This window comes from Juglans regia, chromosome 13 (genome assembly GCF_001411555.2).
Source record: "Juglans regia cultivar Chandler chromosome 13, Walnut 2.0, whole genome shotgun sequence".
Classification (NCBI taxonomy): Eukaryota; Viridiplantae; Streptophyta; class Magnoliopsida; order Fagales; family Juglandaceae; genus Juglans; species Juglans regia.
Window position 1 is genome coordinate 12,951,044 of NC_049913.1, and position 24,295 is coordinate 12,975,338.

At 34.9% G+C, this 24,295-nt stretch overlaps 2 protein-coding genes across 2 annotated transcripts; one reads left to right on the forward strand and one right to left on the reverse strand.

Annotated features, from left to right (window-relative positions):
* Positions 1 to 1,028: 1,028 nt before the first annotated feature.
* LOC108984712 lies at positions 1,029 to 4,732 on the forward strand. The gene is made up of 7 exons (XM_018956755.2): positions 1,029 to 1,414; positions 1,626 to 1,775; positions 2,058 to 2,273; positions 2,798 to 2,919; positions 3,125 to 3,288; positions 3,820 to 3,974; positions 4,269 to 4,732. Exons 1-7 carry the CDS (start codon positions 1,103 to 1,105, stop codon positions 4,365 to 4,367), a joined length of 1,218 nt encoding a protein of 405 aa, XP_018812300.1. The 5' UTR covers positions 1,029 to 1,102; the 3' UTR covers positions 4,368 to 4,732.
* Positions 4,733 to 5,496: 764 nt separating this feature from the next.
* LOC108980075 (probable serine/threonine-protein kinase PIX7) lies at positions 5,497 to 17,864 on the reverse strand. Its single transcript, XM_035684243.1, has 6 exons — positions 17,180 to 17,864; positions 14,557 to 14,894; positions 14,280 to 14,415; positions 7,170 to 7,306; positions 6,972 to 7,095; positions 5,497 to 6,307 (listed from the first exon to the last, which is right to left on the reverse strand). The coding sequence occupies exons 1-6, from the start codon at positions 17,376 to 17,378 to the stop codon at positions 5,793 to 5,795; spliced, it is 1,449 nt and encodes a 482-aa protein (XP_035540136.1). The 5' UTR covers positions 17,379 to 17,864; the 3' UTR covers positions 5,497 to 5,792.
* Positions 17,865 to 24,295: the final 6,431 nt, after the last annotated feature.

Consider the following 24,295-nt stretch of genomic DNA (forward strand, 5'->3'; position numbering starts at 1 on the left):
ATAAAATAGTTAATTAAAATATAAATATTATATCATACACTTAAAATCAACTTTAATTTATAAAATACTAATATTCAATTCCTTAATCATTAAATAAAAAAATTAAAAATTCAATCGGTCACTTTTATTGGTTCAATTAACATATTTTTTAATTAGGACTAGTTTAAATAATGAGATGATATGATTTTAAATGAGTTGAATAAAATATTGTTAAAATATTATTTTTTAATATTATTATTATTTTAAGATTTAAAAAATATAAATTATTTATTATATTTTATATAAAAATTTAAAATAATATATAATAATAAAATAATATGAGATGAAATAAATTATAAATGTTTTTATATCTAAGAGTAACCTTGGTATCTCTATCGTCTTACATGCCTATGGAATTCTCACGCAACGGATTTTATAATAAATTTTGTGTCACTGTCGCGGCCGGGCTACATTTCTGACATGAATATCAGTTATGATATCGATGAGGATGAAGATGCGTGTTTCGGCATCCTATCTGTTGAATATGTTTTTAAGGGTTTTTTTTAAGAAAATATTTTATTTATTTAAAAAAAAAATTAAATCTTAAAAAAATTTAAAATTTAAATCTTAAAATTCAAATTTTATCATTTATTAATTTTAATTGACGTAAATAACGTACTCAATATTAACTTAAAATTAGAATAAGTCATTTTATATAAGTATTTATCTAATTTAGAAATTTTTTTATTTTATTTTATAACTATCTAATTTAAAAAGTTAAAAATAAAAGATATTTATAACCGTGAATTATATAACTGTCGCATAATCGTTTTAAAAAAAATAAATAAAATATAAGATTCATATGAAAAAAATTAATTTTTTAATAATAAATTCTACTATTTTTTAAAGTGATTACGCGACGTTTATGTATTTCACAGTTGTACGTAGAATTATTGATATATATAATAAATTTTAAAAGTTTTAAGTTTTTAACGCTAGAGAATTTTTTACGTCCTAATTTGGTGAATCAAAACTACGGAAAGCTTCAAAAGATTTGCGACATTTCCGAATACGAAACTAAGAAAAGACGTGTCACCGAAAGGAGCAAGAGATCGGCTAAGGCATGAAGGTGGCCACAATTACAAAACCAGTGAAAATTTTGTGGGGTCGCTCGGAGAAATCCATGACAACTTCCACCATGTTCTCCTACTGCTACTCATCGACGATCAAACCCGCTTCTCACTCCTCGGTTTTCCAACCATCTCTCCGCTCTATCAGCTCTTCGTCCTTTCATCTCCGACCCAAATCTCGGAACTTCATTTCCCTCAATGAATCTTCTTCGTTCCCCGGAAATTCAATCTCCATTAAGACACGAAATCTCTGCGTCGTTTCCGCCTCTAAATCGGACAATGGATCGCAAGAATCTTCCTTTCAGGTGGGATCGAGTTTTCTCTCTCTGTTTAATTATGCTCTTTGTTTGAATTTATGTGCGCTATGCTATTTTCTGTTGCATCATTGTCAATTAGCGACAACCCATATTACTACTTTTTATGATGCCTTTTGCCTGTCGGTTTAAATAGGCTATAGTTTACTCCTTTATGTTCATCTTATTCTTCCAGTTCAACTTCGATATTTGTTTGTTGCAGGGAGCTGAGTCATTTTTTAGGAGCGTGCTGGCAAGCATGGAAAAGGTGTACTTAAACAGGAACCCCACAGCAAAACAAATATTAGAGCTTGTTCAATCTGTCGACAGCAACCAAATTTGCTATGATCATTTGGCATTTAGAACATTCGGGGTATTCTGGGTTTTTAATTTTGCGTATTGTATCAGTCATTTATAAGGCTTTTCTATCACTGATATGAGATTTTGTGAGTGACATCTTTTTCTTCACTGGCATAAAAATACCTATGTTTAAACAAGTAACTTTACTTGTGGTGCACACAGGCAAATACATGCACAATGCACACATAATTAGTAATTACTGAACTCGAGTCATAGGCTTAATTTTGTATCTTGTGCTATGATATATAAGTGTGCCATGATATATAAGTGTGCCTTTTCTTTTGCAACATGCTAGGTGAACGGTTATGGTATTGACTCGATGGCTAAATTTTTCCTTGATTTTGGCTATGAGCCACGGGACGAGTTGAGGTTTCCTGCAAAGAAATTGAAAGCGCTGTGGTTTTCTCCTCCCAGTGTTCCTCTTCCTGATGGTGGTAGTGGCACCAATGGGCCTTTGCCAAGAATTTTTATATCAGAGCTTCTTGTAGATCAGATGAGTACGCAAACTCAGGTGTGTCCCAAGGACCATTCTTGACAAAGAGGAAATCTCAATTTTTGCCGAGCAATTAGGCAATGATTCCTCTGAATGGTGTATTTCTTTTTTGACTGAAATCTCGATCTCCAAGCAAATGATACTTGTGTTGATTTTGTTTTGTTTTTGTTCAATCTAATCTATTGTCATGCCGGGTGTTTCTGAGTCATACTCTTGCACAGTCATGTTGATGCTTGATGTCCATTAGGAGAACATGACAAAAGAGCCAGCTGGTTGAATACAAGAATACACCAGTATTTCGTAATCTCTATTTAGATCAATATTTTAGATGAGAGAACTAATCTTCCTGCACTTGATATGAGATTTGGCTTTCCAGCGTCTAACTATTGAATGGACCTGAAACCCCAATAATTTTTTATTTGTGTTAAACATTGTTGTACCATCCATTTTGTACTATTTTTCTTTTTACTTCACATATTAATTGCTGCAACAGTTCTTATATTAGTTGACATTGTTGTTCTAACATTTAGTTCTGGATTCAGGAAATAATTAGGAAATACACTGATATATCCAGTTGTGGAAATGAACATGCAGCTCTTGCAAGTGCTCTGGGATCTCTAACTTGGGAAAAACCTCTGTTTTCTGAGTTCCAACAATTGGCAAGGTACTTTTTTCTGTGTTTGCAGCACTGTTTTTACAAATGAGTATTTTACCTAGTTAGATAGGATTATCACATAAATAGATCAAAATCTATAGGCATCATTTTCTTGGGTAGGACCGTGTTACTTCAAAGTGCTAAAACATAGTTGATATATTTAGGATCTTAATTTCCATTTTGAAATGCTTCTGTTTGGTTTCTGGAAACTTAGGGAAAGTGAATATGCTGCTTGGACCCTTGTCAACGGGTATGCACTGAACCATGCTACTATTTCCACTCATCAGCTCAAATTTCACTTGAGAAATATAAAAAACCTCAATCGGTTTATTGAAGATAATGGGTTCAAGTTAAATTCTGAAGGGGGAGTTCTGAAAGGTTTGTCGTGTAATCTCTAACCTTATTTCCTTTTCAAGTTCCTTATTTTACTTCAGAACAAGGTTTGTACAGTCATGTGCTAGTCCTTAAAATAGATAATTACATGCTGTTATTTATGCTCATGAATCTTCCCCCCGGTTTATGTAAATAAAAAATTAATTAGCGCAAAAAATTACACAAAAAATATGCTGGTATAACTGTAAAATATGTTGGAATTTGATTGATGTCAAATGTGAGTAAAAGTTTCCCCCTAGATCAAATTGCGATTTAAATGGGAGGCCATGGCGGTGAGTTGCTATGCTAGTCTCCCCGGAGGTTTAGGTTCCATGGGTGAGTCCTAAGGACTCTGCCATGGGGTGGTTAAAAAAAAAAAAAAAAAAGTGAGTAAAAGTTTGAAATTTGTCATACATAGTCAGAGAAAATCTCTGTCAATATAATTGAGCTATGATTGTACTGTTCTCACATAACCGTATTTAAAGTTTCAAGGTTGTAGATGATGAATATTGATTTCTTTTTCTTTGCTGCTGATAGTGAGCCCTGATGGCCTTCTGCTGCAAAGTTCTACGGTAGCAGATTCGGTTTCTTTCCAGTTTTCTGATGGTATCACTGAATTAGTTCCCTGTTCATACATTGAGTTTGCGGAACGCCTGGTACTGCCTCAATATAAAAATATACCTGAAAAGGAGGTAACCAACCCTTGCTTTCTTTTCGAAAATCTTCTTGTTGCTTCAAATTTGATTTTCTGAGATTGATAGCAGAATTCTGAGTATGTATGATCAATTATTTTTGTAGGTGCTGAATATTCAGTCCCAATGTTTCTTTTCATAAGTACATTCACTCCAAATGTTTGACTACAGAAAACCCTCATACTCATGAATACTGACATATCTGCTAAGTAATCATGATGCATCTGCTTCATCACTTTCTACATGAAGGTCCATTTTTTTTGTGGCGCACACTTATATTATCAACTTGGATAGGTTAAAGAGTTCCACAGGCGAGATGGATTTGAGGTTGGAAATGCTGACAAGATCTTTGAAAGCACATCCAAGGAGCAGCTGACCAGGAGGGCTGCATGATACGAAACCGAGTCTTTAGGGGAATAAGAAGGGTTTGGCACATCTGGATGGAGTTTCCAATAAAAGTGGTCTCCAAGTCTGAGATGTTAATATGCACGTATACTTAAAACAATTGAAAAGGGCTGAAGCATGTACCTTAATTGCTTCAAATGTTAAAAAGTGGGGATAGTGTAATGGATAAAATGGTCGGAACCAAAACTTGACAATGCTTAAGATTCCCTTAAAGCTTGGTCGTATGTCTGATTCAGAACAGATTATTACTCGTAGGCTTCAACCTCAGTATTGTGGCAAATAAACGAGGTTGCAAATTAATATTTTCTTGATAATTTGGAATGATAAGGTGTAATTGCTCTTGCTTTTTTCAACTGTTATTTCCCCCGGTTCATGATGAGTGGAAAAAGTAAAGGAGCAGGAACAATCTGAACTGTGGATGATACAGATACTGTTGAATGTCCATCTGCTGAGGAGTGAGGACGCTGTATCTTTGTTCTCTTTTTCTTTCATACTCAACCGGACCGATCAAACAATGACATCAAGAAGTTCCACGTTTAAGGGGGATTAGCCACCATATTCGCACGACTATTTTGCATCACAAAAGTGTTAATTAAGCCGACTTCATTTTTAAATGGAGGGCAATTTTATATAATAATGATTTTGCAACACTATTTTATAAAAATATCTCCATTTAGAACAGAACGGTAGAATAGTTATAGAATAATAATGCTAAATATTATCGTAGAGTTAGTAAATGTTATACGATCATTTTAAAAAAGAATAAAATTTATTATTAAAAAATAATATTTTTTCTTATAAATCTTATATTTATTTATTTTTTTTTAAATAATTATGTAATACTTATACCACACTCACAACTATAATTATCATTTTTTTTATCACAGAAATAGTTGACTTCAGCATTCAATTAAGCCGTGTTAGTTTGCAGTCTGACAGGATAACAGGCTACCTTTCAGGGTTATAAATCCAAAAGACGACATTATCGGATAGCACTGTCTCTACTCCTCCCAAAACATTAGGAACATAAAATACGGCAGACAACTTATATTATTTGTAAAAGTTGAGATGAAAAGAAAAGGAAAAAAAAAAAAAAAAACGAAAGAAAAAAGAAAGGGGGCAGGAGGTGATACACTTTGATATTTCCAAACAAACTGGAGAAATACATTGGTTGGCATACACATTTTCCTCTATAAAGCTTCACCTGCCCTCACATTCTCCCGGACTGGTACGTCACCACTCTAAACACAACATAAAGCAAACATGTTTCTTCGTTGCTTTTCAGTTCTCTAAGAACAAATGCTTTAAAAGAAGATAGATCTATACCAAGAAAGTGGGCGGGGGGGAAGAAACGAATGATGCCGGGGGGGTTGGGGGGGAAAAGAGACAGCAGATAAATTATCACAGCAAATCCTATGGTTTACCAATGGGTTTTGGCGATTGGTGAGGATACTGATGGTGATATGGAGAAGCATGGGAACCGTTCATGGAAAGGCTCCTCTGCTGCTGCCCATTCCTTGAAAAGGGTCCTCCCTGTGTTCGGGTGCCATTTCTAGCATTTGGGGATCCAATGCGGTCAGCTTGCATAGTCTGGAAATAATATGATGAGCTTGCCATGTCCTTGAGGTTTGGCAGAGGTTTCAAGGCTTCAACAACTTCACTCATTAGGGGTCTGACTTTTGGATCCCGACTAAGGCAGTGGGCAGCAAGTTGTGCGGCTTTTTGGGCTCCTTTAATTGAGAAGTGACCTTCAAGCCGGGGATCTATCAACCGGTAGAATCTTCTTCTCTCCCCTAGATATGGCCGAGCCCATTCCACAAGATTATGTTCTCCATTTGGCCGGTTTTTGTCCATGGATCTTCTTCCAGTCAGCATTTCAAGTAAAACCACACCAAAGCTGTACACGTCACTCCTTGAAGTAAGATGTCCTACAACAGAAACACGGGTAAGAATTGGCTGCATCTCAGAATTTTAGCATGCAGCCAATAAAGAACAATAACGCACAAAATAATGGAAGTCTAACTTCCACCGGACAACAAAAGTGAAAATGAAGGACCATAAGGACCAGAAAAACATCTTATCTTCTTAGAGCAAAACTCAAGATACCTTTGCTCAATCATTATGGTTCTGATCCCTATATCTGACTTAATAAGGCCCTAGAGGCATACCCGCGTCTGGGTCAACCAAAAATAGCTAAAACCAAGAGATAACACAGAACCAGAAGCAACATATTCAAGGCCAAGTTTGATTATTATCCATGCAAGAGATTAACACGATAAGAAATTGGTTTTTGAACATTTCATCTCTTACGTCTATTATTGAGGAAATCAAATTTAAGGCTATTCACACAGCCTCAGATGCAAAAAGCATTAGGTCAACTGCATTACTTAATATGAACTGCGTAGTATACAGAGGGCAGATCATAAGCCATACAACTCATTCATCAGGACGATCAATAACTTGTCAAAAATTCACCATGAGTGTGAATGATGCATTATATATGCATCTAGAGTAAAGGGGGAGGGCATAAGAAAAAAGCGTGGGGGTTTTTTTCTTTTTGAGGGTGGGGGATTTGCTCAGATGAAAACTTACCTGTCATGACATATTCTGGGGCTGCGTAACCATAGGTTCCCATCACACGGGTAGAAACATGGGTTTTGTCTCCCTCAGGACCATCTTTGGCGAGTCCAAAATCAGATAGCTTCGCATTGTAGTCCTGAAATAGCATGTTATTAGAATGATGAATCCCAATGGTGAAATTGTTAGGATGCCTTAATTTTAGGTACATACTGCATCTAAAAGGATGTTGGAGGTTTTAAAATCACGATATATAACAGGCCTTTCTGCTTCCTCATGAAGAAAAGAAAGACCCTTCGCAGCACCTAGTGCAATTTTCATTCTAATGGACCATGGGAGAGGCAAGGACCCTGCAAATAAAACAAGTCATACAAGAGAACATCAAACAAGGATGCAAACTAAAGGCAGAGTATTATCACAAAGCAGCAACTGTTGATAAGTCTAAACTCAGCCGTATTACAGTTATTTAAGACATTGCACGTTCCATAGAGCAGATACAAGTCTCACAATACCAAAACACTAAAAATAGTAAGCATGATGCAGATATGTTCTGGAAAAAAAATCATGATGCAGATATACAGCAGCATATTAAGATATAGCTGGTGGAAAAACCATTTGACATATATACTATGCTGAAGTGCACTATATTCCTTGCAACTTTGTTTATTTTTGTTTCAAGTCAGCCAAATATAATTCCCAAGATTCTTGAAATTGCTTATCCGAAGTTTTTCTCCTCTCTTAAAGTCTCAAGATTGTTCCTCGATGATAGAGATATTTAACCATAAGAATTACTACCCCATGGGAAGCTTTATCTCCACACTACCATCTGCAGAATGTTAGAGAAGAAGCTTCCTATTCTAACCACAAAACTCATTTCAAAGCTTCCTGATTGAGAATCTGAATAACTCAGTGCCACACTAATATTTCCATGAAAGTTTTCTAATGAGGGTCAAAGAATTCTCAAATTTTCTTGCAGATATTAAGGTCAAGAGTGCAACGTGGAACTGTTTAAACCAGAAGTTTTTTTTTTTTATTGGCACTGGGTGTCTGGGAACAGTGTCCTGACTAATCTCGGGGGTGCACAAGCCCTCAACAAGGAGTTTCCCGCAAGTGCACCTCGGGTAATTCAAGGGAAAAATCCCCCAATCCGATGGCCCTTAGGAATTGTTTGACCCTAAGAGCATTCGAACCTTAAACCTGGAGGGAGCATAACACCAAGACCAATGCCTTTACCACTTGAGCCAACCCTTAGGGGTTCTGTTTCAATCCGAAGTTAGTGCTACATATCCATTAGAAGTGGCTGCTACTTATATAGAAAAGAGTTACCTTCTAAATGATATTACCAAAAGCTGGAGGTACATTTTTCTTTTGTTCTGTTTGCTACCTTTTTTTTGGTTTGCTACTTATGACCTTCCATCTAACAGAAACCATCACATTCACGATCTATTGAGAAATAAATATAACTCCCTGTTGGAATGAAAGATTTAATTTTATGTGAACATTAAAAAATTTAGTGCTCACGTTTTTGTTATTGTAGACAAAGCAGTCTCCCTTTTAATGGAACAAAACATTTCATAATCCTGCATAAGACTGTTCATCCGGGCCGGGTTTTTTCCCGGCCCGGTCCGGAACCCGGAAAACCGGGTTCCGGTTCCGGGTTTCGGCCCGGATCAAACGCGGGCCCGGACCAACCCGGTCCGGATACGGATTTGAAACCCGGAACCCGGATCTTTATTTTTTTTATAAAAACCGGTATCAAAACGACGCCGTTTTGATACCGGTTATATTCATCTCCCAGTCTCTCGCCGCTTCCTAAACTGCGAAAACCCTAAGCCCCTTGAGCCCATGACCCCGTGACCGTCCGCCATCTCGGTCTCATCTCGGTCACCGTCGATTCTGTGCATTGTTCACTTGTTTGGGTACTCTCTCTCTCTCTCTCTCTCTCTCTCTCTGTGTAACTATGATTCTGTGCGTGAGGAATGGATGGGGTAATCACTTGGTTGAGTAGAGTACTGGGTTTGGTTTTAATTGTTAGGGGAATATCCAACTTGATTTTATTTGTTGGGTTTGGTTGTTCTAACTTGTGTAACTATGATTATGTTGCATTGTTTATATAGTTATTAACAGCTTATGAACAACCGAAGCTATATATGTTTCTTAGATTAGTAGAACCAATTAAAGTGTATTAGTAAATTGATTATTTTTTCTTGCAAGTTTGTAAGATTTCTTTTACTGAGAAAAATTTTTGGAGTTCAAAAGACAAACATACCTAGCTACATGGTACCGAGTGCTAAAGCTACGTACCTAGCTACCTTGCTTTCCATTTGATTCTTAGGTGATTATCCCAAAAACATTTGGTCCCTCCAAAGTTGGTTCTTGGGAAAAATATACAACCCCTTTAATTATTATCTAATTTATAATAATTTTTTTAATAATTTAATAAAGTACATGATATAATTTAATTTAAAGAAAAATCTTACTATTTAAATAATCTGAATAGTATGCTCTATAGAACAAGTTGAGACTAGAATAATTCATTTGTAATTACTCTTAAACTGATATAATTCTTACTATTTTTCTAATTTTCTTTGGATTCGAAAGAGGGAAATCCACCCACATTTTATGAGGGAGAGAGAGTTGTGTTTAGTCATTATGCAAGAAGTAGAAGGGACAGAAGCCCCCTCAACAATAGCTCCATTATAACCAATAGGACAAAGGAAAAAGTATAAAAAGTAATGGATTACAGGTCTGGACCCATATTATTTGGCATGCATAGTCAAGAAGAGGATCCTGATGATAAAAAGATGACTTGTTGTAATCTATTAGATTGACAAATGGGTATGGTGCATGACATGTAAATGAGATTTATTTGTGTAAAAATGGTTTAGAAAACCTACCTATAACAAAGTTTGAAACATGCACAAGATCATCTTGCAAAATCATCAAGTACTTGTTTAAATCAGTATTTATTTATTTATTTATTAGTCTAAGTTTCTTGGTGTTGAAGAATTTAAACGATTAGTTTCATTACTTTCTAACCGTTTAAGTTTACGAGACAGTAGATGATTTCATCACGTGATAATAAATTAGGGGGACTGGTGAATACATGGAAGAATTTCGTGTTATGTTGTCTAGTTAATTTCAAATATATAATTTTTTTTTTCATTGGAAAATGTGTTGTTTATTTTTTTCCTTTCACCTAAACCATCCAAAGGTCAGACTTTCTACTTACCCATTTCTTAGAGGCTTATTAGATTAGTCAAATTTGGATGATCATCCTTGAAAATGACATATTTATATATCAAATGAACAACTTTCCCACATGATGCTCCTCTGTTTTGAACTTGTTTACATATCAGTGCCCTACTTGGCATGGCATGGCATGGCTTCTATTTGTGATTGGAGGTGGGTATGCATATTTAATTAAAAAAATTTTATTACTCAATAACAGATGGAAGAAGATTCTATGAGTTGTAATGTCGGTACAACCCAAGGGGTTGGTGGTGACTCCTCGTCTATTCCAGTGGATGTAGAGGAGCATGGGAGTATTCCAACCCTTTCATCCACATATACACAACAACCTACCCATTCCATCCCACCTTTACCCAAGCAATAAAAAAAAACACCTAGTAACCAATCGGTGGTTTGGGAACACTTTACTAAAGTGCAACCTCTTGACCATAATAACCCAAAAGCTCAGTGTAATTATTGCACTAAGCTATACAGTTGCCACTACAAAAATGGCACTTCATCTATGTTACACCACCTCCAGAATGCATGTAAAACTTCCCCTCTTAGATTTAAAGGAGTTGGAAAAAGTCAGTCATCTGGTGTTAAGAGGGATGGAGAGGGAAGAGTGTGTAGCCCACAAAGTCTAGTGAAGTATGATGCAGAAAAACTTAAGATTTCAACTGCTAAGTTTTTTATTAGGTGTGAATTGCCTTTTAGGCTTGTGGAGAACGAAGGGTTTGTCGAGTATGTGGCTGATTTAGAGTCTCGATTTACTTTGCCATCCCGAATCACTTTAAAAAGGGATTGTATTAAACTGTATAACGAAGAGAAGATACAGCTAAAAAAATTGTTGGATGGTCAAAGAATCTCTCTAACCACCGATACCTGGACATCGGTACAAAATATGAACTACATGTGTATTACTGCACATTTTATTGATTGCAACTGGAAATTGCACAAAAAAATATTAAAGTTTTGTCAAATTCCCAACCATAGGGGCGAAACTATTGGGAGGATGTTAGACTTGGGGTTGCATGATTGGGAGATTAATAAGATCTTGACTATCACAGTTGATAACGCCTCTTCTAATGATGTTGCTGTTGATTATATGAGGAGGAGAATAAAGGATAGTGATTGTACCATATTGGGTGGTGAGTTTCTTCACATCCGGTGTGCTGCCCATATATTGAATTTGATTGTTATGGACGGCTTGAGAGAAGTTTGAGTTTGTAACAAGAATTAGAGATGCCGTTAGATATGTGAAGTTTTCACCGTCGAGGTTTGCCAAGTTCAAGGCTTGTGCGGTAAAGGAAAATATTAGTGGGAGGATGATTTGCTTAGATGTTCCTACTAGATGGAACTCCACATATTTGATGTTGAGTACCGCTGAAAAACACAAACAAGCCTTTGAACACTATTATATGTGTGTGGATAGTGAATTCGTGAACCCCACTGTTGATGATTGGAGAAAAGCACATATTTTTGTAGAGTTGCTGAAAGTATTTTATGATGTTACATTGAACATTTCTGGTTCTTTGTATGTGACGGCTAATGTATACTTCCAAGAACTCTGCACAATTGAAGATACATTAAATGATATGTGCAATAGTCATGATATTATCACTAGCACCATGGGCATAAATATGAAAAGTAAGTATGAAAAATATTGGGGTAGCACAGATAGATTTAACTTGATGATATATGTTGCTTTTGTGCTTGATCCACGATATAAAATGATAGCACTGAAGTTTTGGTTGAATCAGTGCAAAGGGGATGAGTTGGCGGATAGGATAGAGGCCAAGGTTAAACTCTTGTTAAGGCGCTTGATTGAGCAGTATAACAAATTTCGCGTGGATAGTGGGGGGAGTTCTAATGTGGTTCAAGGGAGGCCAAGCACTACTTCTACTTCTACTACTATGTCGACTAAATTTGATATCAGGTTAGAGAAATTTCTTTTGGAGCAAGGGTTTATGGAGTTTAGATCAGAACTAGATCGGTATTTGTCGGAGGGGTGTGCACAGAAATCACCCAGTTTTGATATTTTGGATTGGTGGAGAGTTAATGCCACCAATTATCCTGTCCTTGCTGAGGTAGCACGTGATGTGTTATCCACTCCCATTTCCACTGTTGCCTCGGAGTCCGCATTTAGTACTGGAGGACGCATCTTGGATCCTTTTAGGAGCTCATTGTCTCCAGAGACCGTTGAAGCCCTCATTTGCACTCAAAATTGGTTAAGGACCAAACCTGTCGACATCCAGGAGTTGGAAGAATACGTACAGTCGATGGATCTTGAAGGTAAGTTTGAAACTTGAAATATTTTTTTAATATCTATTTATCTCAATTTATTATCTAACTCATTGTTAATATTTTTTTAGATGATTCTGTAGCTTCATCTTCAACAGAGGCTGCAGTGAGTCTCTCTTCTCATTCATGTTAAAAAAATTCTAGAGTAAGTGTTTTCTTCTTGCATAATCTTACTTTCTTAAATGATTTAAGATGTATTTTGAAACCACTTCTTTAAACCCAAATAGCCTCTTGGTTAACCTGTTCACTGATCATCTCTATTCATGAATAGGATAAGCATTCTAAAGATAAATTTGGCGTTGCTTATATGACTAGTTACTCTTCTATACTTTCTTGGGAGAGGATTTCAGAAATGCAACCTCAAAGGGATAAACCCATGCAGAGTAAGCAACCAGTTTATCTCCATAAATGTCTCCCAACTCCTACATATATTTGAAACCCCAGTTTATTTAAATTAGCAACATACTCATCATGTATGTGCAAGATGCATGGCGCAGAACCATACTTCTTCCCTAATATAGCTCTAAAAAAATTCTGGTTGAAAATATAATTCTAACTTGGTTCAGTTCATCTATGACAACACTTCAAAGAATTTAAGTTTTCATGAATACTTAGTAGCCAATCTAGGTAACTATGTCCACATCTATCAAAACAAATCTGGGTGCCAATCTCACATGACCATAGATGTCAGTCAAGCATGTGTTACGATATGTGGTCATGAATACATCTCAAAGACTGTGATAGGTTTGTGTGAGACTTGCCTTTCAGTACGTACAATGGATTATTCTTCACTGATAGGTTAGTAAGTATTTGACAGACAGGTAGGTTTATGTATTTAGGCTTAGTTTCTTACTTGTTCTGCCCATGGGTTGCCTTTAAGTTTTGTAAATTGAACCAAAAATTGAAAGAGGTGCATGTTTATAGTCTAGATTAATATATCAACTTAAATTTTCATGCACACAATGTGAAATCTCTTTGTTTTTCATGCATGCACTTATTAGTGTTGAACCTAATATCCTTTGCAACTTTAGGTTAAGGAAGCAGTTCATGTGTTGAAAGAATGCAGTCAAACCAGATCTGAGATACTCTTTTGAAAGTCTCATCCAAGAATTTGATTACATTAAAGTCTCATATATTTTTTTCTTGCAGATGGGTGTTGTTGTGGGTTTGGGCCTCCTTGTTATCGTTGGTGGTGGCTTATACTTTGGAGCTGGAGTGTTTACTTTCAGTTCTATTATTTCTGATTTTTATGTATTAGAGTTTAATTAAAGTAATGTATGTGTTTTGTAATATTCTTAGCAAATTAGTTCAAACAATGTAATATGTAGTTGATTGCATCTTGTATGTCACATGCATTTTACATGATGAATATTGATTTTTTTATTTTAAATGTATTTGTGTAAAAAAAAAAAAAAAAAATCCGGGTTCAACCCGGAATCCGGAATCCAGGTTTCGAAAAACCCGGATTTATCCGGGTTCCGGCCCGGGTCTGACCCGGATAAACCCGGCCCGGGTTCCGGCCCGGGTTTGAAACCCGGGTCCCGGGCCGGGTATACCCGGGTTCCCGGGTTGGAACCCGGATGAACAGTCCTAATCCTGCATAAATAGAATCATACAAAAAGAAAAAAGCTTTGAAACCCACCCATAAGTATATGGAAAGATCCTTGACTCAAAAACTCCTAAAGGATGCAAAACTTATGATATAAAAATGAAAGAGGGAAGAGAAAAGGACAATGAAGTATCAAAAAGGAAGTCACATACTATTTATCAAAAAAGGAAGTCACATACTTCTAAATAGATGGTTTTCCAAGCTCCCTCGAGGCATGAATTCATACACTAGCAACCTTTGGTCATCTTCAATGCAATAACCAACAAGTTTGACCAGGTTAGGATGAACAAGATCACCGAGAAAATTTACTTCAGCCTGTAATGCAAGAATTAAAAAATAAATAAATAAGAGCCAAATACATTGAATAGGAAATCCAAAGGTTCCAACAAAAAAAGAGGAAAGAGAAAATTGTAGCTTAAATTTCATCAAGGAAAAGAAATTAGCAAAGTTACAAACCAGCCATTCTTTATGACCCTGAAGCCCATCATGGTTGAGGGTTTTAACAGCAACAGTAAGCCCAGTACCAGGTTTCACAGGAGCAGTTCCATTTTCTTCAATCCACCCCTTGAACACACAACCAAAACCACCTTCACCAAGAAGACTCTCAGGTCTAAAATTTCTTGTTGCCAACTTGAGATCATTAAATGAGAATTTCCGCAGACGAGAAGCAACTTTAAGCTCCTCTTCAAGTTTGGAAGTGGATGAATTGCTTTCTGCATTGCTTGTGGTAGAGGAAGAAACTATTGGAGCTGCCGGTTGGTCTCTGCTTGTATCATTCATTGATTTACTTTCAGCTGACCAAGAAAAAGAACCAACATATAAGTGTATAAACTAACATAAAAGAATAAACTGGGAAGGCAGGCCTCAATCATTTCATTACATTGTACTATTGTGCCACTCAGATTTAAGCAAACATAAAGTCTACAATTAATAATAATTCTTGATAAAGCACATTTTTATTATGAGTAATCAAAGATTTTATCGAAGAACACAAAACGCACAGCCCAAATACACAAGATGCACACAAGAGAAACAACAAAATAGAAATAGGAAAAGGTAACAAGAAAATAATGAGAACTTAGTCCATTAACATCTATAGTGGCTACTGGCTACCCAAATAAAAAGTACTGAACAAATCAGTTTAAAATTCTTTCATCATTTTCTCACGGTCCTCAAAGCTTCTATCACTCTTTTCCCTTCAAATACACCACACTCAACAGATAGGGACCATCTTCCACACTACAGCAATTTATGTGTTGCCACATAACCCTCTCTTGTTTGCAAATAGATCTACCATCCTTCCTGGTATAACTCAAACCAACCGAACTCTACCAAATAAATCATTCCACAAGGCTCTAGTAAACTTGCAATGGAGTAAAAGGCGGTCTAAAGATTCCCCACCCTTCCTACATATACGGCACCAATCTATTATAGTAGTCTTTCCTTAGGTTATCCATGGTAAGGATCTTCCCTCAGGAGGCTGTCCAATTAAAATACCTGCTCTTTGAGTGCCCAAGTCCGCCATATGCTCTTCCAAGAAAATGATACTATCATAAGGCATAAGAACCTAATAGAAAGAATAAACAATGGGATCCAAACATCTTGTCTACACCTCCACAACATAATCAAGTAGAGTACAAGAGATTGGAAATTTCTGTAAAGGCATCAACTTTCCAATCACGTGCCACTTTAGAAAAACTAACATTGGATAAACCAATAGGTCAGCCATTGAAACCTCATGCACACGCATAATATGATGCTTCTCTAGGAAAGCTTCATTGAGGGCTTTGTCTCCACACTACAAGTCATGTCAAAACTAATCTTTGAGCCAGCACCCACCTTTGTGATACAACTACATGCATGACAAATCAATCAAATAATAAGAGGCACTAGTATGTGAGAGAGTTTGACAAGATAAAAAGGTGTCCAAAAGAAAATACTCAATGAACAAAATAAAAAATATCAACCACAGTGAAACAAACTTAGATGCTATTGAACATGACAGGAAGGATAAGGGAGAGTGAGAGATTTGTGGATAACAAACCAAAAGGTGATTAGAATAAAGAAAAAAGTACGACTATCCAAAAGAATCACTTAGCCCAGACTTCTATCCCACTTAATTTGGCAATAAATCTCTATCCCCTCTTCCAAACTAGGTGTTTCATCTTGCATACGTCTTGTGTACTTGGGCATTTGCCTAGTTCTATCTATAAAATTTTACTTATGAAAAAATAAATTGGCAATAATTGCTTCAAGTAAAGTCTACTTGACCACGAATCTTATTACATTTTTTTTTTATAAGTAGCACGAATCTTATTACTTTATACAGTCTAGACATGAAAAACGTTGGCTTCCCTCTCCTGGGAATTGTGTGGAGGCGTAGATACTCTGCTCTCACATTTTAGTGACAGGCTCTGGTAGATTAGAGTTTCTTTCAGGATTGAGTATCTCTGGTTTAAGGTTTGCTTTCTGCTTCAGATGAAATGCAGCTCTCATTAGTTTCTGCTATGAGATAATCTACCCACTTTTCCCCCACCACGTCGTCAAACAAACACAAAGCAGAATTTGACCATTGCCCCCAAGACCAGAAACTACCATAACTATTCCAGATATGCTTCCAACATATTTCTTGGAGACTCAAGCTTTCTTTAACTGTAATCTCCTCATTCCTAACCAAAAAAAGGAATGAGGGAGAGGGAGAAAAAAAAAATCATATCGCCCCATAAAAAGCAAAGTTAGATTGACCTTGACCTTCGTTTTGAATTTTGATGCAGCAATGTTATTAGCACCCCAATCACAGTCAACACGTCGCGAGTGTTTTCTAGTTATAATCCGAAAATTAATTAAAAAAATATTCTGGGCCAAATTAGTCTCAATTACAACAATTTTTACATCAGCAAATGCACCAGTTAGTTAATTGGCTTAATCCACAAGACATGCTAAAATAGAGGATTCCTACAAAACAACATACCCAAGTGAAACTAAACATAAGTGGAAGTGTGAAACCGGAAACATATGACTACTAAAGAACTAGATGAACTTAGTAACCAAAATAAGTTACGAAGAAAATAGAAGTTACCATAATTAGCAGTGGTCCCACTGCTTGAGCTATCGACTTTGGATCTTGAAGAAATGCAGTTCCCAAGGAACCTCAGCCTAACCCAACACCCAATCTCCTCCTCTCCCATTTCTTCCACCTCCTTCTTTTTCTTCTTCCCACCCTTCGATTTGCCCACTTCCCAACTCTCCACCTTTCCATTCTCACCACCCAATCCCATCTCTCACTAACCCTAAACACTCAAGCCACACATAATATCAGAACTCCCCAAATCCCAAAACACCGACCGATACCCACCTCCCTCAACACCACCACCACCACTAGTACGCCTTTCTTTACCAACAAACCCTGAAACAAAATTTCCACGTAGTACAAAAAAATTATTCGCAACCTTTCCTCGAAACCGAGAGATTATACAAACCCAGATTAGAAAAGAGCCAGATCACATGGAGTATATCAAATTTTGAAGAAATCCTTTGGAACCCGAAACTGATCAGCTTGTGCAAACTGTTGGGGTTGAAAAAGGTAGTGCTATCTTTAAAACGGAGAAGAAACAAATCCCAGTGGCACCCAGAAATGTCTGCTCAAAGATTCAGAAATCTCAAAGAGGGCTCTTACAAGCTGACCAGTTTAAAGCTGAAAAGAAAAGAAATTTGGAAAATATCAGATATATACTCTGAATTTATCGTCTCTCTCTCTCTCTCTCTTGTCTTTTCTTTTTCTTTTGTTTTTGTTTTTTTTGTTTTTAAATCGAATCGAAGACCGGAAAAAAGCAAAATCGAAGATGACGAGAGAGAGGGGCAGAGGGGTTTAGCTGCCCGGAGTGCCCGTAGGAAACACATCCCCGGGAATGGGCATGCGTTGGAGAAATGGGCGGGCATTTCGGGCAGAGAGAGAAGTGGACAATACGGGCATGAGAGAGAAGTGAAAGTCAAGGGTCCCACCTTTGTGGTGACGTGTCTTCCATCTATGGGTGGACACAAAAGCAAACTAGCGCGTCGGATTGATCTCATCAAGTCTTCAGTGCCATCCAATTCATTCACCTCCCTTATTTTTTTTTCCTTTTAAAAAATATCCTTTTAAATGAGATTTCAAAATATTTATTGGGGATAATATTTTGAGCTAATAAATATTTTAACCAATAATAAAGATAATTTAATCTCTTTTTAAATTGAATCTAACAATTAAATATCTAACTCTTAAATCATTAAACTCATCTCAACTTAAAATCTTTTTATATATAAAACCCACAATCTTTTTCAACTCAACACTTCTTTACACGTGATATTCACAATTTTTTTAACTTCCTATAAATATATCTAAATTCATCTTAACATCTAAATATATCCAAATTAATCTTAGGTGAGTTCTATAAAACTCATTCCACCATCTTAATTCATTACTATTCATATCTTAATTCAGTTTAACATTTAAAGAGTTAGAACAGTACTTATAAAAGAAAAGAATTCATTTAATACTTAAAATATTTATCGTTATTTATTATTCTCGTATATTTTAAATATTTGTTCATTCAAATAAATAATAATATTATTATTATTTAAAATAAAAATAAAAAAATAAGGGCAGATTACAATTATTATAATTTCGGAAATTAGATTACATTTTAATCAGAAACTGATGGCCAAAGAAACAAACCCCGAACCAGCAATATGAAGTGCAGAAGTTGCCAGACTAGTAACTAATTTTTTTGGACGGATTTAACTTACTTTCAGAGCTGACTAATTTGTCTATATTTTTTTTCCCTGAGAGTGACTAATTTGTCTGCAATTACGTGATAACGACATTTTATAGAAATAATATCCATCATTATTATAATATATCTTATACAAATTATTAAGTACATATTTCTCTTCTGAAACAACACGAGGTGATGAGTGGGACAGGCTGCTTTGTATTTAAGGAAGTAATTTTTATTTTATTTTTTATTTTAAATGGAAAAGGCAGAATAATAATTGGGTAGGCGTATGAGAATAATCGCATGGTATTACCCCTAAAAGTTATTTCGATTGCGTGCTGGTTCAAGCGATTGTACTTTGATTTTTGAGTATCTGCGTGCAACGCAAAGATTTGACTTACCTCATCTACTTGCCGCTTAAACCGGATAGCCTAATTATTTAGGTTTTAAAAATATTTTTAATTCATCTCATCTTATTTTATTTTATTATTATAAATTTTTACATACAATATAATAAAAAATTTAACTTTTCAAATCTTAAAATAATAATAATATTAAAAAATAATATTCTAATAATATTTTATCTAAATTTAATCTTAAGAAAAATGTCTAAAGAGTAATGTTACGAGTATGCAACCTAGGGCTATGCATCTAGATCCAAATATCCGAGAATATTCGGATTTGGATCCAGATCCGACTTCTTAAAATCGGGCAGATATCCGCACAGATAAATTTGACCAAAACCTGAACGGGTATTGAATTTGGGCCCGAATATCCGAATTGTAATCGGATATCCGATTTAATACTATTTTTTTTTCTTCTAAATTATTTTTTTAACACTTCGTAAACGGTTTTTTTATCACTTTCTAAAAACAAATTTCTTTTAGCACTTTTGGATAGGCTTTTTTTTTTAAAAAAAAAAAAACATATCTATTAAACACTTTAAGAGCCTTTTTTTTAAAAAAAGGAAAAAAAAATATTTTTAACACTTTTTAAATGGCTTTTTTTAATAGGTCATTATGTTTATTATTTTTTGTAGGCATTTTTTATATAATGAATATCTTTATAGGCATTTTAAACTTTTCATTAACCATTCAAATTTTTATAAAACTAATTAATAATAAACATCAACACACAATACACTGCATATTATATTGTTGCTTACATCACATCACAATGCAAAATATCAGTTTACAAACAAAAAATAATAATAATACATCACAACAATATCAAGAGATAACACTAAACGCTATGATTATCTACTTCCCCAATATTTCTATCTCTTAATATTTCTAAAGAGCCATACTACTGTTGTTGCTGCTCAACTTCTTCATTGTCTCCATCCAAATTGGTCAATGGGTGCCAAAATTATTCTGAAAATAGATGTAGTAAAAGATCAAAGTACTAAAAACCGATAAAGATAAAGTACTAAAAATATATTTAGAAACAAATGCTTGACCCAGTTGTGGAGATGGAGAATTGGGGAAACAGTAGCAGCATAATAAGCTTGGCTATTTTATCCTTTTTAATCTACCAAAGATAAAGCTCCACGCAATCATTTTGAAAAAAAAATGAAGTCTACTATTAAAATTCATTTTTTCTAAAGATATTGTGTGACACCTGTACATTTTACGATTGTAAATATTATTTCTCATATCTAAAATATATTATAAAATAAATTTATATACTGACATGACTTGATATAATTCGTTATATTTTAAAACTACTTTCATAGTCGTATCATATAAAGTCCTAACAGTTCATAAGTTTACTCTTTATAGATATAACATTTTTATATAATTTCACTCTGATTAACAAGTATTCTTTTTTTTAACTTATTTCTATTTAAAAAAAAAAACCAATTTAATAACCTTAAGAGATGCTGAAGAGGCGCTCAAAGAACGATTGCTCCTCTTAGGGACTATTTTTACTTTGTTGCTAAAGCACTAGGATTAGGACCCATCTAGTGGAAATTCTGAGATCCATCTTCTAAATTGAACCATGTAATTCAGATGATTTTTCTATGACTTCAATACCGGTGACCCCCAAGAAAATTCCCCGTATGTTCAGATTAAATTGCAAGAGGGAAATGTAAAAAAATTCTCTGCCTATTCATCATGAAAAGTTGTATGTGAAAGTTGAAACAAACAGAACAATCCATTATGCATAGGAATAGCTTTTTGGGCCACATAAAAATAGCAACCCTTTAGAGTATTCTTATTGGATTAATTAAAAATTAAATTCAATGAGTATTTAGTTATTAAAAAGTAAAATATGTTCATATTAGATTAGTCAAATTCCAAATATTTGAAATTTAGCTATAGTGACTTTCAAAAATTTTTTTAAATTTGAAAGTTACTGTACATATATCAAATATATATTTTATTAATTATTTCTCCCTCTATTTCTTTCTATCACATATTTTATCATAATTAATATATTAATTTGACTTAGTGATATATTAATTTAATAAGAACATGATTATTAATTAACATATAATAAGTAGAATAGTAAAATATGATAAAATTAAATAAATTAAATATTTTTGAAATTATTAGTTATTCATTACTATATAATGAATAAATGTATAATTTAATGTGCAGATTTAATGTGAATAACTAAAATCAAATTCATCTTATATTATTTTATTATTATATAATGAAAAAATAGCTATTCCAACGTAGAAATTTATGTGAATGGAATAGTCAAAAGTCAAATTTCTCTTACATTCATTAAAACTGTCCTTTAACTTTGACTAATCCAATGAGAGTGCTCTTAGATCTCAATTCGTTCAGGTTTTTGGCATGGCTGCGGTTAGATGTTGAATTGATTTGAGTTGAATTGAGTTAAGATGATAAAATATTATTAGAATATTATTTTTTAATATTATTATTATTTTGATATTTGAAAAAAATTGAATTATTTATTATATTTTATGTTAAAATTTAAAAAAATTATAATAATTAGTTGAAATGAGTTTAAAAACCAGACGAATATATGATTAGGTAGAGTTAAGGCCATTTGAGTAGACACCAAAGCATAATCATCTACTTGCATTCGGAACCTTTAGTTCAAGAAAAATTCTAACATAAGATCCACGTTACTACATACCGTTTAAAAATTTAAAAATATGTAATTTTATCTTTATATTTTAAAAAATATAAAATATGAAATATGAAGATAACAAAATAAAATTACATATTTTTAAGTTGTGTACAGAGTGTGAGGCTTCTGTATAGCACGACTCTTAATTCAAAAGTCAAGTTTTTGAAAAAAGAAAAATTTTAGACATAAACTCCACACTCTTGCACACTATTTAAAAATATGTGATATTATTATTTTATTTTCATATTTTATGAAATATGATGATAAAAGAATAAAATAATATATTTTTAAGTAGTGTATAGAGTATGTGGCTTCTACGTAACACTACTCTTAAAAAAAAAAGCATTAGTGTTCAGTTCAGCCTATGAAGAGTTTCAAGAGGTAATGGGAAGATTCAACCCAGAACAGCTCGGGGTTAGTATATTCATTTGCGCTTGAAAAACCCCTCTGGATGAAGAAATGGAGAAATGGTGTAATGTCTGAATAAAATGATAATGAGCTCTCACCGGAAACCATAGATTCAGACCGACAAATCACTCTGGGAACGGCTGAATGATTTCTCCGACTTCTGTAAAGCAGTATTGAATGAGTTAAATTTCACAGAAGTAAATAATCTGCATAGCGTACATTCTTTTCCTATAAGGGGCATGCAACAACTCCGATTCTCAAAGGTCATGATTTACAGCATACAGAGTGAAGCTATGTTTCACAAACAACTTAGACATGACAATACGAACTACAGTAAAGAAAGGAAAACACATGCTGGGTGCTAGTTGTTTGTATGGCAAGCGGAAAACCTGATGCTGCATTACTGGATGTACTACATGTTAATCTAACCAATAGAGGAGGACAGTACAAGAAAAATTCCTAAGCTAAATCCACCTCAGCTCAAGAAGAAGATTCTGGAATATGTCCTTAATTGTGTAATTTGTTATTGCAGAAATGGTGTAGTCGTGTAATCTGCTAGTGCAGAACTAATCCGTTTTTTATTCCTTTTCATTTGTCTTTTAGCACTTGTACTGGTGTCTATATAAAGGCACACGTACACTGTAAAGCTTAATATAATGAAAATGCAAAGCATTGTAGAAAACCTCTCTCTCTCTCTTTTCTGTCCATTCTGTTATAGTATCAGAGCTGCTGACTAGTAGTCTCTTGATCCTTGTTTTTCTCTTCTCACCATGGCTATCGAAACAGCCAACCTCACTACACCTCCTACTTCATTTCACCTTCATTTCCCGAGCTAAATCTAGATAATTACCTTCTGTAGCGAGTTCAAATCTTTGCCTATTTAAGAGGTCAAGACCTCTTTTCTTATGTTGATGGAACACAAACCATTCCTTCTTCTACCCTTCCCACCACCTCAGATTCAACTACTTAGCCTAACCCCACCTATCTTTCATGGAAAAGAACAGATCAATTAATTCTCAGCATTCTTTTTTCATCTCTTTCCGAATCAGTAATTGGTCATGTCATTTCAGCAAGTACATCAAGAGAACTTTGGCTTGCTCTTGAATCTTTGTTCAGTTCTCACTCCCAAGCTAAAAAATTCTAAATTCGTTTTCAGCTCACAAACTTATATCGTGGAGAGCAAACCATATCAGAATTTCTCAATAAGGTCTGAATGCTTGCTGACACTCTTGCAGCAACTGGAAGCCCTCTCTCTGATAAGGATTTAGTGACCTATCTACTGAATGGCCTGGGTCCTTCCTACGAATCATTCATCTCCTCCATAACTACTAGAATAGAACCCATCACCTCCAATGAACTCTACCATCTGCTTTTAATTCATGAAAACAAAATGTCCCATTTCTCTCACACAAGTAACTCTTCTAATCAACTTGAACCTTCTGCAAACATCAGCACTGGAAACTCCTGTGACCAGCGAGGAAGACCACCTCACCGTGGTGGTAGATTTAACAGAGGAAGAAGCAAGTTCTTTCATAACAGAGGGCGAAACTCACCTACCATTCATTCCCCCTCCAACCCACCACCATACAACCAAAATAGACCCACTTGCCAATTTTGTAATAAACCTGGCCATATTACAGTGCAATGTCACTATCGTTTCCACAATGCTTATCAGTTTGCACCTCCCAGTTCTTTCTCTACCAATTACACCACAACTTCAGCCATATCTGACCCAACATGGTATCCCGACTCAGCCGCTACACATCACATTAGTCATGACCTTTCCCAATTCAACCTATCATCTGAACCTTACAATGGAACTGACCAGATTCGTGTGGGTAACGAAAGTGGACTTCCAATCAACAATATCGATAACTCCTCATTTCATACTTCCTCTTCTTTTAATCTCTATAATTTGCTTCATGTAC

Coding starts and splice junctions, on each gene's coding strand:
- LOC108984712 (XM_018956755.2), top strand. CDS start 1,103: ATGAAGGTGGCCACAATTACAAAACCAGTGAAAATTTTGTGGGGTCGC. Junction 1,415..1,625: donor CGCAAGAATCTTCCTTTCAG/GTGGGATCGAGT, acceptor TGTTTGTTGCAG/GGAGCTGAGTCATTTTTTAG. Junction 2,274..2,797: donor AGATGAGTACGCAAACTCAG/GTGTGTCCCAAG, acceptor TTCTGGATTCAG/GAAATAATTAGGAAATACAC.
- LOC108980075 (XM_035684243.1), bottom strand. CDS start 17,378: ATGGGATTGGGTGGTGAGAATGGAAAGGTGGAGAGTTGGGAAGTGGGC. Junction 14,895..17,179: donor TGGGACCACTGCTAATTATG/GTAACTTCTATT, acceptor TTTCTTGGTCAG/CTGAAAGTAAATCAATGAAT. Junction 7,307..14,279: donor GGAAAACCATCTATTTAGAA/GTATGTGACTTC, acceptor TTTTATTTGCAG/GGTCCTTGCCTCTCCCATGG.